The sequence below is a fragment of the Dermacentor albipictus genome, chromosome 9, assembly GCF_038994185.2.
Source record: "Dermacentor albipictus isolate Rhodes 1998 colony chromosome 9, USDA_Dalb.pri_finalv2, whole genome shotgun sequence".
Taxonomy (NCBI): domain Eukaryota; kingdom Metazoa; phylum Arthropoda; class Arachnida; order Ixodida; family Ixodidae; genus Dermacentor; species Dermacentor albipictus.
In genome coordinates this window covers 84,552,217-84,567,512 of record NC_091829.1, presented here as the reverse complement: position 1 = coordinate 84,567,512, position 15,296 = coordinate 84,552,217, and the positions used below count along the sequence as shown (strand labels likewise).

The window sequence follows — 15,296 nt, the reverse complement described above, 5'->3', positions numbered from 1 at the left end:
CCCGTTAGAGGCTTTTCGCTTCGTGCCCGACGCCTCGACAGCGTCGGTGTTTATTTTGCTCGTTTGATCGCTACTTTGCCTCGTTAAGCTAATTGTCGGGCGTGTGTGTGTGCGTGTGTGTGCGTGACTTTGGGCGCTTAGCTAATCGCTCGTGGCCATTGTGTTCGCCGACCCCCCTTCAGAGCGTGGCGCGTCACGCGCACTTGCGATACGTATACGCCCCCCGTCGTTTGCGAAGACGGTTGGCTTTCCTGCACGACCGAGGCTACCGTCGCGTTGTCCTGTACGCGCGCGTGGCAGACGGCGTGCAAAAAGACTGGAGAATAAACGGGGTCGACCCGATGTGAAAGGAAACGCCAACTTTTTTTTTTTTTTCTAAAGCCGGTAGTTACCCGCCGTTGTTGCTCGGTGTGTTGGGCTGCTGAGCACGAGGTCGCGGGATCGAATCCCGGCCACGGCGGTCGCATTCCGAAGGTGAGCGAAATGCGAAAACACCCGCGAACTTAGATTTAGGTGCACGTTAAAGAATCCCGGGTGGTCGAAATTTCCGGAGTGCTCCACTATGGCGTGCCTCATAATCAGAAAGTGGTTTTGGCACGTAAAACCCCATAATTTTTTTTTAAAAGCCCTTAATTTCCCTCGTGTTTGCTTTTGATGAGGAAGCGTTCCTTGAGAAAGATTTTTTTCAACAGGAGAACAACATAACAAACTATAGCAGTCGGTGATACACTGAGTTGCACGTTAGCAGGAACAGCGGGTCGAACACCAGATGAGGTGTGCCCTTTCGTATTGGATGAGGTTGTGTATACGTCTGCGAAACGGTGAACTTATGTGCACATGTTCTCGCAATATTTCTCTAGTACTTTGTTCATCTGTGTACACGTTTGCGCGCGTTCTCGTGTACTGTCTTGCGTGGCTTCCTGGACTGTTGTGCAGAACTCTGCATGTGTTCGTGCTAGGTCACTGTGTACACTGTAAACCGAGTTACACCCCTGAAAAGTGCAAATTGGTTTGTACCTCACGCTCTTACGCTGTAAACCGGTTTACTGATACACACACTGTCAACCGATATTAACCGGCCGTTACACTATTTTCACTGTAAGCGAATTTCGCGGTGCATATACGATGTCTTGTCGCGCTTTCTTGGAACTTCTTTATGTGACATGCGAGGAGGAGTAAGCGGTATACCACGCAAAGGTGCCATTGTTCTCTCTTAAATCGCGTCAATAATATATATATATATATATATATATATATATATATATATATATATATATATATATATATATATATATATGATCTACGTGGACGCGTGGGCACTTATATAGGCGCGTGCTGGGAAGCGCACATGTGAAGTTCCTCAAGTATAACGCTAACGGAAGAAGGAAAAACAAACTTCCACTTATCCAATTAGGTTGCCGCAAGCTGGTGCACGAGGTCCACTTAGGCTAGCACAAGAGAGCTCTGCGTCGTTTTGACTTGTTGGTAATGTTCACCGGTACTCTATAGCTGTAGGAGCGTTCGTTAGATTGCCTTTTTACTTTGTCGTTATTATAGCGCACTCCACCCGGTCGTTCGTCAGGCGACGGAGCTTACGAATTTTCCTGTCTGGGCAAAGCTGTTTGTCAATTTCCTGGACGGTATGTACACGTGCTTAATCTGTCTGAACGTTGAGCTTTGCATCCTGAGAAGGAAAATACTCTTAACGCTCGACTCCTACATATCGAGTGTGTGCACCATGTCGTGTAGCGCGCGACCTGCGCATCCTGACGAGGTCATGTGCTATTTCCGGTTGTAAAATCATTCGGAACGGGATTTTGAAGGTGGCGGCGGTTTCGTAATATGCGCCGTCATAACTGCGGTAAAAAAATGCGCTATTCTTCCATTTACTGTTGTAACAAAACGTTCGTTTTTATCTAGCGTCGAAGCACGAAATACGACTGGAACGTCGCGCGGTTTGAGAACGAATATCTCGAAACTGGTGTCATCCCGAGAATTCGTTTCAAGTCGACACGCCAGGCGAACTCGCCGCCTATAGTTCGTAAATTGCAATATGTGCAGTGAATTAGGTGGATTAGTGAGGTTTTGTTGATTAGTTGGTTATCCATTCCGATTTCTCTCTTCGAGTAATCCAGCTCAATTAAGGACAAGGATTGTATTATATAACTCAGGTGACTTAAAAAGGGATTCTCTACAGTTAAAAAAAAATTGGCTGAAGGCTTAGCTTGGTTAAGCCTGGAAGATTGCGAAAGCAATACCCTTGGCTGCGCTTTAGTTCGGCTGATGGTGTGGACATTGTTGCCCTTTGTTAAACTTATGGCTATACATCATGCGACATAGCGCAAGGCAGCGCGCCGACCACTGCGAGGAGCCGAGCTGTAGCCCCATTTATCCTCCTAGCGTGACGTCACACCTGCGAGCGCCCTCTCTTGGTAGCGCCGCAGTAGCGGCGCGCAAGGCTTCGCCTCCACCATCGATGCCGCGAGCTGGGGACCCGTCTCTCGGTCTGGCGTGGCGTCACGTGGTCACGTGACGCGCAGCTGTGTAAGGAGGCGCCACGACCACCGATGGGCCGAAAGTGCGAGCAGTATTGCTTTCGCAATAAAAACTCGACTTCCGAGTCGACCCACTCGGCGTCGAGTTCATGCGAACGAAGTATTATAGGCCCGGACCAAGCTTTATGCCCAAGCATAGACAGAACTGCAGGCGACGTCGACGCTCTCAAGTTATACTACACTGTCGCGAACATTGTTGCCTTGTCAGACGACGCGTATGCCGCGGCGAACGACTTGAGCAGCTCGTGTTGCGGCCGAGCGTAACTGGCAGCTCTGCGCGCGCACCCACAGGCAGCACCGCCCCGTGGTTGCCGTATCATCCTTTTGTGCTCGACGCCGAGCGCGCGTCTGAAAAGCGCGTTGCGCGAAGGCGCGTTCGGTGTATACAGGCAACGGAGCCTTCGCAAGCGGGCACGCCGGAATACACCCGCTGCTGCCGCGCGCGCTCACAAAGGGACTTGGCCTCGGCAGGCGAGAAGGCTTTCTTCAGCTTCGAGGAATGGTCCTTTCGAGAAGCGCAGGCGACCTTGGGCGGCGCTGTATACGCTGCGGTTTGCGCAGCCAGCGACGGACGCGCAAGCACAAACAAGCCACGGGCGCCTTGCGGCACGTGCTCCTCTGCGCGCGTGGCAGCACCCGTTCGAGCAGCAAGGACGATGACCCACTTCGAGCGGTGGCCGAAGGATTCTCGCGTGTGTGTTGCGTTCCCTGTCTGGCTTATACTCTCTGTGCTCGCCGTGGTGCCTCGGCTGCTGCTGGGAAGTTCTGATTGGCTGGGCTGGTGTGTGCGTCAGAATGAGCCAGGCGCCCACAGCCAATCAGCACGTATGTGTCCAGTCGGCGGACCTACTTACAGAATATTTCTCTCAAATGCAGCACGTTTCATTCGAATCGGTAGCCTCACGAAAGCCTTTCTGCGTTCTGCACGTGTTTGAAGACGCGACGTCGGAGTTGGGTCCGAGCTAAAGCGATCTCTTAACAACCCGTCGTTCGCACGCAAGTACCGCAGTGAGTGCAAAATGTACCCTTCCGCACGCACACACGCGCGAAAGGCAAGGGAAAGGAAATAAATGCAAGAAAGAAAAGAACATGCCCCGTGGCCTATTTCTAAATGATACCTGATAACATTTGCTTATAGCTGCAGGTGCGTAAAGAGAAAGCCATTGTACACGGTTGCATCCACAAGCAAGTTATCTGCTTCAGCGATACAAAGAGACAGCTTTAGGTGCCAGAGTTAACGATTGTCGGTGACCCGGTAAGTCCGCAGCCGCTTGTTTTCCCCGAACAGATATGTAGTTCGAGTGCCGATTGTCCGAAACCGCTTCGCACGTCGCAGTATGTTGTGCACTATTTGTACGCCAGTTCGGATACGCATAGCGTGCTTCCTCCTTTCTGTACACGTTCAGGGCCGGTCTCAGTTAGACGAGCGACGCAAGTCGACGAAAGCCGACGCGAGTCAAACTTTCGCGAAACTAATCTGCACGCTGTTTTTTTTTTTTTCAGCCCGGTGTGTGGTTCTGAACCATAGAGTTCCCGATTTTTGTTAATCATAAGAAACCAACAAACAAAGAGACCGAGGACAACATAGAGGAAATTTCCCCTATATTGTCCTTGGTGTCTTTGTTTGTTGGCCTCTTATTTCATTTCATTTATTGTACCTTCAAGGCCCGAAGGCGTTACAGAAGGGAGTGGAACGAAATACTGAGCATGTGCAAATAACAGGGTATAATAATAATTAAAAAAATTGAAAGTGCGGACTAACAAAAGTATTCTTCGATAGTAGTTCTTAAAGCAGATGTATTGGTTATGTTAACAATGGAGGCCGGCAGATTATTCCATTCATTGGTAGATGATGCGATTACGATGCGATTATGTATATATAACGTGTATGCGCGCATTGAAAAGTGCCTAGCTGTGTTCATAAAACTGTGGCTGATTGGAAAGTGAAAGCCTAACATATAACGCCACTATATATAACGCCACTATAGAACATTTGAAGCCAAAACTTTCAAGTTGGAACGATGTCGCTTGTATACAACTTCCCCGAAAATGTCACAAGGTCGCGCGAGCGTCGACCACACGGCGTGTCAGCGGCTTTGCTGTAGTGCAGCGCCGAAGTGCGCCGGGTTCGACGACAGCGATATGCGCATGCGCGATTTCCATTTCGAGAGCCTTCTGCTGCCCTGATCGCTTCAGGAGTGCCCCCTGCCGCCGCACAAGGCCGTTGACACGCCGTGTGGTCGACGCTCGCGCGATATTGCTACATTCTTTTAGGAGGTGGGAGGTTGTGCATACCAGTGCACTCATTCTTGTTTAATACACGCGAAGCCCCAAAATTAGAAACATTGCACGAACATTGGAAAAACCCATGTGCCGACCATCGTCGCCATGTTAGCTGAACGATAACGCGGCGCCAGGGTTGCCCGTTGTACTTTTTGCATCTGAAACTGAAAGCACCGAGTTGCACTCAACTTTCCCTGGCGACCTCTGGCCACCATGACGTTGCAGCGGCGCGACGGCCGTTATCGCGCTGGGAACGCTTTTGTCGACATTGTCTCGACCACGTGACGAGGAGGAGGAGGGCGGCCAGATACGGGCTAATCTCGGCGCCGCGCTCGCATTCCGCGTCGCTTCCTCTGATTGTTCTAGCTCGGTTTCGCTTTACTGCCGAGTGACGTTCGAGGAACGAACGGACGTTCAAGGTGACCCTTTTTTTTTTCTTTACGCATGCGCCTCGCCTTGACCACCCGTTCGCTGCGGGCGTCGTCACGAACGGACGTTCAAAGTGATCCGTTTTTTGTTTTGTTTTTCTTTACGCATACGCCTCGCCTTGACCGCCCGTTCGTTGCGGGCGTCGTCGACGTATGTGGAGGTGTCTCGTTGGCCCTGCGGAAGCGCTTGCCTCTAGCCGTCGGCGGTGCATGATGTTTCACCGCGGTGCGCCGTTCACGCATGGCAACCAACATGCCGTCGCAAGTACATGTGGAAAACGTAGAAAACTGCGACGCTATGGGCTTACGTATGGCGCCGATGATTCGAACAAGGCATTCCAGGCTGAAGGGTCTGTGATCTGGTGCCATTGGACTTCATCGCAATAGCAGCACATCATAGACCCTTCAATCTGGAATCTAGCCCCTAATGGCACCAGGCCCTTCAGTCTGGAATGCCTTGTTCCAATCATCGGCCCCATACGTAAGCCCATCACGTCGCAGTTTTCTACGTGTGTGTGTGTGTGTGTGTGTGTGTGTGTGTGTGTGTGTGTGTGTGTGTGTGTGTGTGTGTGTGTGTGTGTGTGTGTGTGTGTGTGTGTGTGTGTGTGTGTGTGTGTGTGTGTGTGTGCGCGCGTGCGTGTGGTGCCGGGTGCCTCGTTGCAGCGTTGTAACGGCAGTCGGCGTGTACAAATGGCTTCTCGCCCACCAGTGCAACTCCGGTTTTCAAGCGCTAGCGGCGTCGGTTCAAGAGCCTCTCCGTTTCTGCTCGAGAAGTCGTCGACGCTGTCCCGCTCTGGTTACTCTGGCCCGAACCAGAGCGAACCGGAACGCGTCTGGGAGGAAGCTGCGGCGAAACCCTCCCCAATTTGTTTTTTTTTTTTTTTCGTGAAGCTTACGGATTTTCGACTCGCTTTATATACGAATATCGCGTCGAGATTTACGAAAACAACAAAACAGAAAAAGAAAGTCGAGCTCGCGAGAAAGTTTAGCTCGTCGATCTCCTGACCTTCCGTCGTATTCTGGCGGTGAAAGGACGTAGCAGCGGCACACCTGCTTCGAGCAAGTTTACACAGACAGGTTTCTGAAGCAGGCGAAATCGTCGGCAGCCAAGTCGCCGTAAAAAAAAAAAAAAGTCACTATGATCTAAAAACAATATCTTGCGTATCAGCGTGCGCTCTCCCAAGGTTGGCGTCGCTTGTCTGCTGCGCCTAAGCGTAAATTATATCATTAATTAAGCTCGTATATGTACCCTTCAAAAGGCGCGTGTTCAGGCTTTTATGGCAGCACCAGTGCACGGAACTGTTGAGCGTGCCTCTCAGAACCGTTCGGACGTGCAATGATGCGGCCGACCATTAGATGTGTGCATGAGTGTGTGTGTGTTTGTTGTACGTACAGGGAAGAAAAGAAGAAACGGTGCCTTTGGGGAAAAAAATAAACAGAAATAATAAGAACTATTCAATTCTCGTTGTCGGAGAGATGGAGACCATTTTGTCGTTCGCATATCGCGCAAATGCGGCGGTGTACATATATACGCACAAACGAGCCACCGTCTCCCTCGGTGGGCGGGTCCCAAACGAGGAGGCGGAGTCGGAAGCGTGATTTGTGACCATCTCGCTTTTTTTTTTTTTTGAGCCGCGGTTGCTTGTTTAGACGCGCGTGATCCGGCACCCGAGCGCCTCTCGTTACGCGATGCCCCCCTCCCCCATCTCTCCCTCCCTTTTTCTGTCCTTCTCTTCTTTTTCTTAAGTGTTTAATGCTTGCTTGACCAGCGCAGTTAAGCGCACGGCTAACGACAGGCACAGCTAAATGTCGTTAAGCCCTACGTAGGTTCACCCGGCGCAGAGAGAGAGAGAGAGAGAGAGACAGACAGACAGACAGACAGACAGACAGACAGACAGACAGACAGACAGACAGACAGACAGACAGATAGACAGATAGACAGATAGATAGATAGATAGATAGATAGATAGATAGATAGATAGATAAGGAAATCACTTAAAGACATGTAATGGCAGCCCAGCGTCGATACAATCGCAAAACGTGAAAACAAAACGAGGATGAATAAGCCAACTATGGTGATGCCAGCGATATAACAAACGTGTGTAGTACGTATACACGTCAGTCGTAAGATATCGACGGAATGTTTTGGTGTACGCTGTTAAAAGTAACGGAAGTTTACCTGAAAATAAAGCGACGAGAAAAAAAACGGCAACGCACCAGACTTCCATTGCGTCGTTTGCCAGAAGCCTTCTGAAGGGCTGTTTTTATGTTGAGTTCTGTGAGACGAAATTTTATTTGCTGCCGTGCGATTAAGTATAGCGAAGGCACACGATGAGGTTATTAATCACTCATGCCATCTGTGCAGTACGGCCGTTTGCGGCTTGGCAGTGGCTGCGGCTGCAGTTGGTGTTTGGGGTGTATCTGGGTCGGGTCAGTCGGTAGTTGTCGACATTCAACGGGTATACCGCATAAACAACTCTTGTGGGTTTCGGAGTCAAGTATAAGCACGGGTAGCGAATGATAACGCTTTGGCGCGTGAAGTCTTCTTGTGGCTTCTTACTTTCTTTGATGAGTATATTATGCAATTTGGATTAGCTCTTGAGCTAGCTCTTGCATGAAGTTATGTAAACTGACAAAGTGTTTTTGCGCAATATAATCATAACCCAACTGACCCTCGCTACGCCGCATACGTCCCTGTCTGAGCTGTTACTGTTGTGTTTAATTTGCCGGTCAATGTACTGACACTGTTCACAATGAGAGAGGACGAGGTAGTTCGTCTTCAGGCATTTATTTATTTATTTATTTATTTATTTATTTATTTATTTATTTATTTATTTATTTATTTATTTATTTATTTATTTATTTAAACAACACGTGTGCCCTCTTGAAAGAGTACGCGGCAGCATGGACGGCTCCTGCCTAATGGGAGGAAAGAGGCCTCTGTATATATATAATATGTACTCTGACGAAGGCTGGTCCACCAGCCGAAAACGTTAATACTTCCAAAAGGTTCGTCGTCGCTTTCCTGCACACACGATCAACGTGTGTGTGCGTGTGTGTGCGTGTGCGTGTGCATGTGCGTGTGTGTGTGTGTGTGTGTGTGTGTGTGTGTGTGTGTGTGTGTGTGTGTGTGTGTGTGTGTGTGTGTGTGTGTGTGTGTGTGTGGTGAAACCTAGCTCCACTGAAGTAAAAAAAGAGAGAAAATTTGGAGACAAGCTTATCTCAGACACCAGCTAAACGCAGGCCCAGTACGGTAGTTCTCGCGTTCTCTTTACCTGCGGGTGGTTTATATACGTTTTCTACGTTTATAAGCGTTTCATACGTTTATGTATATAACGTTTAAAGTTATGTACGTTTTATACGTGTTTAAAGCTGACGCATCTGCGCTGCAACCGCAGAACCACACGAAGGTACGCGACCTCGCGTGATGGGTCGAAAAAATTTTTGTGAATGCTCCCTTTTCATATACCTGCTGGTGTACGAAGACGTCGTTGTCGTCATTGTTGTTGTTGTCGTTGTTGATTTTACAAATTACGGCTCGCACCTGCGAGCGGTAACACTCGAGTCCATGAAAATGACAACGAGATCAAGCAAACAGAAAACACACACAGAGTTGCTCACCCGTCCCCTCCTCCTTTGCGCAGAGGAACAGCGGCGCCTCGGTGGGTTCCTCCTCCTCGTCCTCGGACCACCCTCGGCGGGGGTCATCCTCCTCTCCCCCGGCCGCCCCCGCCAAGGTTCCCTCCCTGCCGGCGGGAGCCCCGGCCGCCCGTCTCTGCCACCTGGTGCGGCGGCCGGACTTCGACGGCTACGGCTTCAACCTGCACGCCGACAAGCAGCGCAAGCTGCAGTACGTGGGCGCCGTGGACCCCGGCAGCCCCGCCGAAGCCGCGGGCCTGCGCGCCAACGACACCATCGTCGAGGTGCGTCTCGTTGTTGTGTCCGCGATCGAGGCGTTATTGGGGCTCTTCGCGGGTGCGCGGGTCCAGAACACGGCGGCCGATGGTCAGGAAACACGTGTACGGAACGTGCATCCGGCTGTGAAAGCCACGCTACACGGAGTGTAGCGGCCATTGAGTTTCTCACTATAACACCTAGAGGGAAATCTGGCGCTGCTGCGCTGTGGTATGCATGGGAATGCCGGTATATTGTGGATTCGGATTGGCATCGTTCTCGTAGAGACAGGACACCTTGAAGACGCGCTTGGCAAGTACCGTTCCATCTGTCACAATGATTCATATTCTGATAAACAGCACGTGAAAAGCTGTTTTAGCTTTATTATTACGCGAAAACATGTTTTGTTGAACTATGAGAACTTGTTATTGTGTGTACGACTACATGTTACGTAAAAAGTATCAGCGGGCCGCTAAAGTTGGAGGACAGACGACAAGGTTCGCGATCGCTTTGAAGCAGTTGGTCGTCTGTTCTTGCTTTTCTTCGCTTGGTCATGCATCGTGGGTGAGTAAAGATGTAATATGCGTGAATGGGAACATTTTATGAAGATTTTACTTTCAGAACGCGTTATTTGCATAGCCATATCCACGTTTTAGACGAAGTCTCTTACAACACCAGCCAACACGAGCCTCGCAGACACATATACCGTCATTCCCATGACGGCACGGTACACCCTTAAGAAACTCCCATAGACGGTGGTGCTAGATTACCGTCTAGGTGTTATAGTGAGAAACTCAATGGTAGCAGCCATTGAGTAATGTTCTTAAGTTGCGGCGTGCCGTCATCGGAATGATGGTATATGTGTCTGCGAGGCTTGTGTTGGGTGATTTTGTAAGAGGCTGCGTCCAAAACGTGGATATGGCTACACACATAAAGCGTTCTGGAAGTAAAATATTCATAAAATGTTTCCATTCGCGCAAATTACATCTTTACTCACCTACAATGCATGACCAAAGGAAGAAAAGCAAGAGCAGACGACAAACTGTTTCAAAGAGAGCGCGAATCTTGTCGTCTGTACTCCAACTTTAGCGGCCCGCTGATACTTTTTACGCATCTATAATTGTACATGCAATAACAAGTTTTCATAGTTAAACAAAACATGTTTTTGTGTAATAATAAAGCTAAAACACCTTTTTACGTGCAGTTTTAGTAGAAGACGAATCATTGTGACAAACGGAACATTGCTTACCTGGCTCTCCGAGAACGATGCCATTACGAAGTCACAATATACCGGCATTCCCATGCGTACCACAGCGCAGCAGCGCCAGATTTCCCTCTGGGTAATATAGTGAGAAACTCTATGGTAGCAGCAAACTGGTGCTGAGGTTCGTTAAATGGCGAATGACGGGAACAAGGATGCGCGAGGATCGAAACGCCGTGGGTCTAACGCTAACCATATGTGGCAAACTGATGAATCGCTCTAGCGTAGGGGCTAAATTTAGAGACGAGACAAAGAAGAGGCGATGCGACGCGTTGCAGTAACGGTCGTCTGTCGCGCTGCCTCTCGAGTGTCCTGTCCCTAAATTCATTTGGGCTGTTACGCCACAGTGGTCACGAAGCAACTACAGCTCCGAACTTCATTTTAAAATTATTCTAAAAATAATTTTTCCGCTCCTCCTCCGCTTACCGGCTCATGGTTCTGCTGTACTCTCTTCCTGCGCTTTCTTTCATCTACCGCTGCGTTTCCCGTTCGCTTTCATTCTCCGCAAATCTAATTAAGAGCTGCGCTCTGAAACGTAAACGTAAACAAGACAAAGTTAAAAAGCAGGAAGGCGCACCAGACGTTGAGTCGGAAAAGTTCGCGAGCACTGCGCAATAAACACTATTATAAGCCGCGAATGTCGTATTGTTCAAGTAGAGTCCTGGCATCAACACCCAATACACGCCTAGGAAAAAACCGTTCGTTTGAACTCCGAAACAAGAGAGCGGTTCTCAGTAATGTGGAGGCTTGGATTGATTAGCGCATGGTCGAACAAGGAACGGTCAATTGGATTAGCTTCCGGGTGTGTTATCACAGCAGCGCTGTACATATGTGTAGACAGCTCCGCGGGTTCCGCGCTTCTCCTCCCCGGCGCAGGTGAACGGCGTGAACGTGGAGGGCGCCAACCACCGGGACATCGTGGAGCGCATCAAGGCGGTGCCCAACGAGACCCGGCTGCTGGTGGTGGACGACGGGTCGGCCGCCTGGTACCGCGAGCACGGCGTCGCCATCCACGGGGACCTGCCCAACGTCATCCAGCTGAGCAGCGTCAAGGCGGCCGCCCGGCGCGCCAGCAAGCCCGCCGCCGCGGCACAGCAGCAGCAGCAGCAGGAGGCACCGCCGCCGCCGCAAGGCGTGAGTGTTATGATAGGTTGCCGACTTCCAGGGTTATTATTATTATTATTATTATTATTATTATTATTATTTTAAGTGTCGTCTTTCACGAGTTCCCGCCGCCGCGGAGACCAGGCATGCATGCACTATAAGCGTCCGTCATTTCCGTGCTGGTCGAAGCGCTGTACACTGGCCGGTTGGACCGAAACGACCAGTGGGAAACGCGAAGTCACACTGAATCGACCAGCAACGGCAATATATTCTCCACAGCAGAAGAAACACAAAATAATAAGTAAATGTATTATAAAAACCTGCCGTTTCATTTCTTTTTTTCTTTTTTTTATGTAGCGCTTGAAGCCCATGCGACGGTACGTCAGTGTGGCGTCACGGATTTCAGAGCACGCTGTAAACTAACACTATACACTCCTTGTGCACTTTTGAGGGTGTAAATTGCAGCTTACAGCGCATCTATTCGTATTCGGGCCGCGTTGTTTCACAGTGAAGGTTCTCGAAACCACCCAAGTACGGTTTTCACCCTTTTAGGAACGCAGTGTAGTCCATATTTTAGTTACATAAGAAAATTAACTAGGCCCCGAGCAGACGTCGTCGATATTCATGACGTCACAGCGGGCTGTTTCAGCAACTTCAAGACGGCTTCGCCACCACGCGGCTGTCGTCTTGCGCATTTTCTGACTTCGGGAGCGTCTTCTCGCGGGAAGAGTAACATTTTTCTTATTGTAGAAGGGTAATTTACTAACACGGGTATTTTTTTTCAAATCTATCTCTCTTCGTTGCGTTCCTCTAAGTGTTCAATACAACGCTGTTGCGAAGTTTCCTTTCACGTTAAACACGGACGGCCACGTGCAGTCCTAGCGCTGGCGAATAACTTATTGCGAAGGAAAAACCTGCTTGGAGTTGCGCATACCGACAGAAAAGCAAGGTGTGTGTGTGTGTGTGTGTGTGTGTGTGTGTGTGTGTGTGTGTGTGTGTGTGTGTGTGTGTGTGTGTGTGTGAGAGAGAGAGAGAGAGAGAGAGAGAGAGAGAGAGAGAGAGAAAAGAAGATAATAAAAGAAATGAAAGGGGAAGAATGCGAATTTCCTAAACTCTAAAGCGCACGTGCCTTCCTCGTGCAAAACAACAGCTCGCTCTCGGGCGCTCGCGGTGTAAGACAAGCCAGCGAGCCAAGGCCGTGCCTGCCTTCTCCCGTGCACGCCAGTCGCGCGCGCGCAACCCGAGCCCCGGATGTACGGGCGCCGGTCTGCGTGTGCCGCAAGCAGCGGGCAACCGGCGCGATACCTTCGCGAAGTGTGCGCATGCACCGCTCACTCCCTCCCTCCCCCCTCCCCCTCCCCTCATACACACACGTCTCCACTATCGTTGCACGGAATGCTAGCGGGTGCATTTTGTCGCGAGCGGCTTTGTTGTTAGTAGAGAGCTTTATACCAGGAGACCCAAGCGGATTGCGTATGCAAGAACTAGGTGCCACGGCACTGCGCACGCGCAGTACCGTCGCCGCTACATACTAACTCAAAGAACCTAATATGGCTTATAGATTAACACCTTCGCATACTGCCACAGCTGCACTCTGTCATATGCGTTGCAATAATGAAGGAGTGCTTGTCCACCACCACTCCAATGTCACTAACAGTGATCACCTACACAGCTAAGTAGATGGTCATGATTCAGGTAGCAAATAGCTAAGAGAAAAGAGTCTTTTGCGTCCCCTAAACTAAATCGCTCTGGTTAAGGGGCCTTGCCACGCCTTATTCTTCAAACCTTGAGCCTATGCTCGCGGAACACTTTCAGTGGCACTGAAGCGAAAGCTACGGAGGCAAAGCGAGCAGGAGGGAGAGTGCTCCTGAAAATAGTTCCGCGTTCTCATCCGCCTTAGCTTAAACTGGGAAAGGGAAGAAATTTAGGCGTATTATTTCCAAGGGCCAAGTACGGCCAGCCCCACTACTGGCGGGTACATCTGAGTTATTTTCCGGCTGTTTTCTCTGCCGCGTGCGGGCAAATGTAAAACTGTCGCACGTGGGAGCCACGCTGACTCAATGTATGTCCATATAGAAACCGAAACTAGAGTTTACTAGAACTCTACCGAAAGCGCTATCAAACGCTGCCGGAATATACTTGGCGCAGTAACACAGGTGCGGAAGGTCCGCCCCTGTTGCTTACCCTTCAGTGTCGCAGGAGGTTGACCGCAAGCTCGGCTCATACGTTTACATGAACCCGATTTAAGTCGGGTCGAGTCGGCTTATCGGGCGGAAAAAGCGGTCGTCGGGTTCACGCAGCGGTCGTCGGGTTCACGCGCGAAAGTTTTCCCAATTGTGACTATTGGGGAAAATGGTCAAATTTTGTTGGCTTCGACCGCGTTCATCTTTTTTTCCTTTTCGTTTCCCGCTTTTTATCTTTTATTTCCCGGGCCGTTTGTGTGCGGTTTGATCAAAAGATTATACATCCGCCTTATAATACTGAGGTCTTTCGACTTCAAAGAAGCGCAGTGATGAACAGTGCACCTCCGGACGAAGCGACACCCTCAGGTCTCTCTCTCTCTCTCTCTCTCTCTCTCTCTCTCTCTCTCTCTCTCTCTCTCTCTCTCCATTCCTCAACCCTCTTGCCCCTCTGTAGGGTAGCGAACCGGACGTTCATATGGTTGACGTACCTCCCTGCCTTTCCTTGACCTTTCTCTCTCTCTCTCTCTCTCTCTCTCTCTCTCTCTCTCTCACTTTTACAGCCCACCTATCGTGCGACCAAAAAGCACCGAACCCGAGTGCGAACGACGTTTCCAGTCCCCCTTGCTTTGTGTCCGGCGAGCGCTCTGAACTCGCGGGAAGGGTTGGATGCGAAAGTTGGGGCAATGGACGAGGCACCGTAGGGGGCGCGGATGGCACGGGGATCTTGTTTGTTGTGGCATTTTTTTTTGCGCTCATTGTCGTAAACGGACTTTCCCAGCAACTTGGAGGAAACAATAACGAGACCCCCCCCCCCCCCCTCACGCCGCAGTGTTTCTCTCTCAGACGGTTGCGAGATTTGCATAATGCGAGAAATCGGCTTTCGTCACACACCGACTGGCTGTGAACTTCCTTTTCCTTTCTTCTTTTGCTCTCTCTCTCTCTCTCTCTCTCTCTCTCTCTCTCTCTCTCTCTCTCTCTCAGTGACACACCTTTCCTAGAAAGTGTGACCACACTTCCAAGCCGCATATGTAGCTCGGTTGGGAAGTGAAAGCCGCCTGTGTCCGCACTCTCTCTCTCCGTGCGCTTGCAGCGCCAGGAGTACCACGCGTGCACGGTGTCGTAGTACACCTGTATCGATGCGCGCAGCACAGCCAATCTACAGTGGCGTTCGATGTGAGCTGCAAACACGGTGCCTGTGGTCGTAGAGGCCCCAAGAATGATCGGCGGCGCCGACTTGCGAAAAATCGTGGCTTACGAAAATGAGTACCAGTAATTGGAACGTTATTAATATATCTATTTCTTCCCTTTCTTTTTCGTATTTCGGCGACGCCACGCAGTCTTGGGGCCCCTTTGACCACGGGCACCTTGTTTGCAGCTCTATTTTTAACGCGACTGTATTTTTCACGACAGTTGTATGCTGTCTGGACGAACTCATTGTGCTGCGCGACTGAACGTCACATTGATGGGTCCGTGCGCGACGAGGTGGAAAAAAAAAAAAGAAGGAACGCGAGCAGCTGTTTACACCATCGTCCACGCGCGTTTCCCTCTCTCTTTCTCTCTCTCTCTCTCTCTCTCTCTGTCTTTATTT

The 15,296-nt window shown here is 50.2% G+C and overlaps 1 protein-coding gene across 1 annotated transcript in view; it reads left to right on the top strand.

The window, feature by feature from the left end:
• LOC135919858 (putative PDZ domain-containing protein PDZK1P1) overlaps window positions 1–15,296 on the top strand; it is a 163,446-nt gene that overhangs the window by 97,140 nt on the left and 51,010 nt on the right. Inside the window, exons 2-3 of the mRNA XM_065453834.1 lie at window positions 8,911–9,189; window positions 11,298–11,555. Coding sequence (XP_065309906.1) covers window positions 8,911–9,189; window positions 11,298–11,555 — 537 coding nt within the window. The remainder of the gene's footprint in view (window positions 1–8,910; window positions 9,190–11,297; window positions 11,556–15,296) is intronic.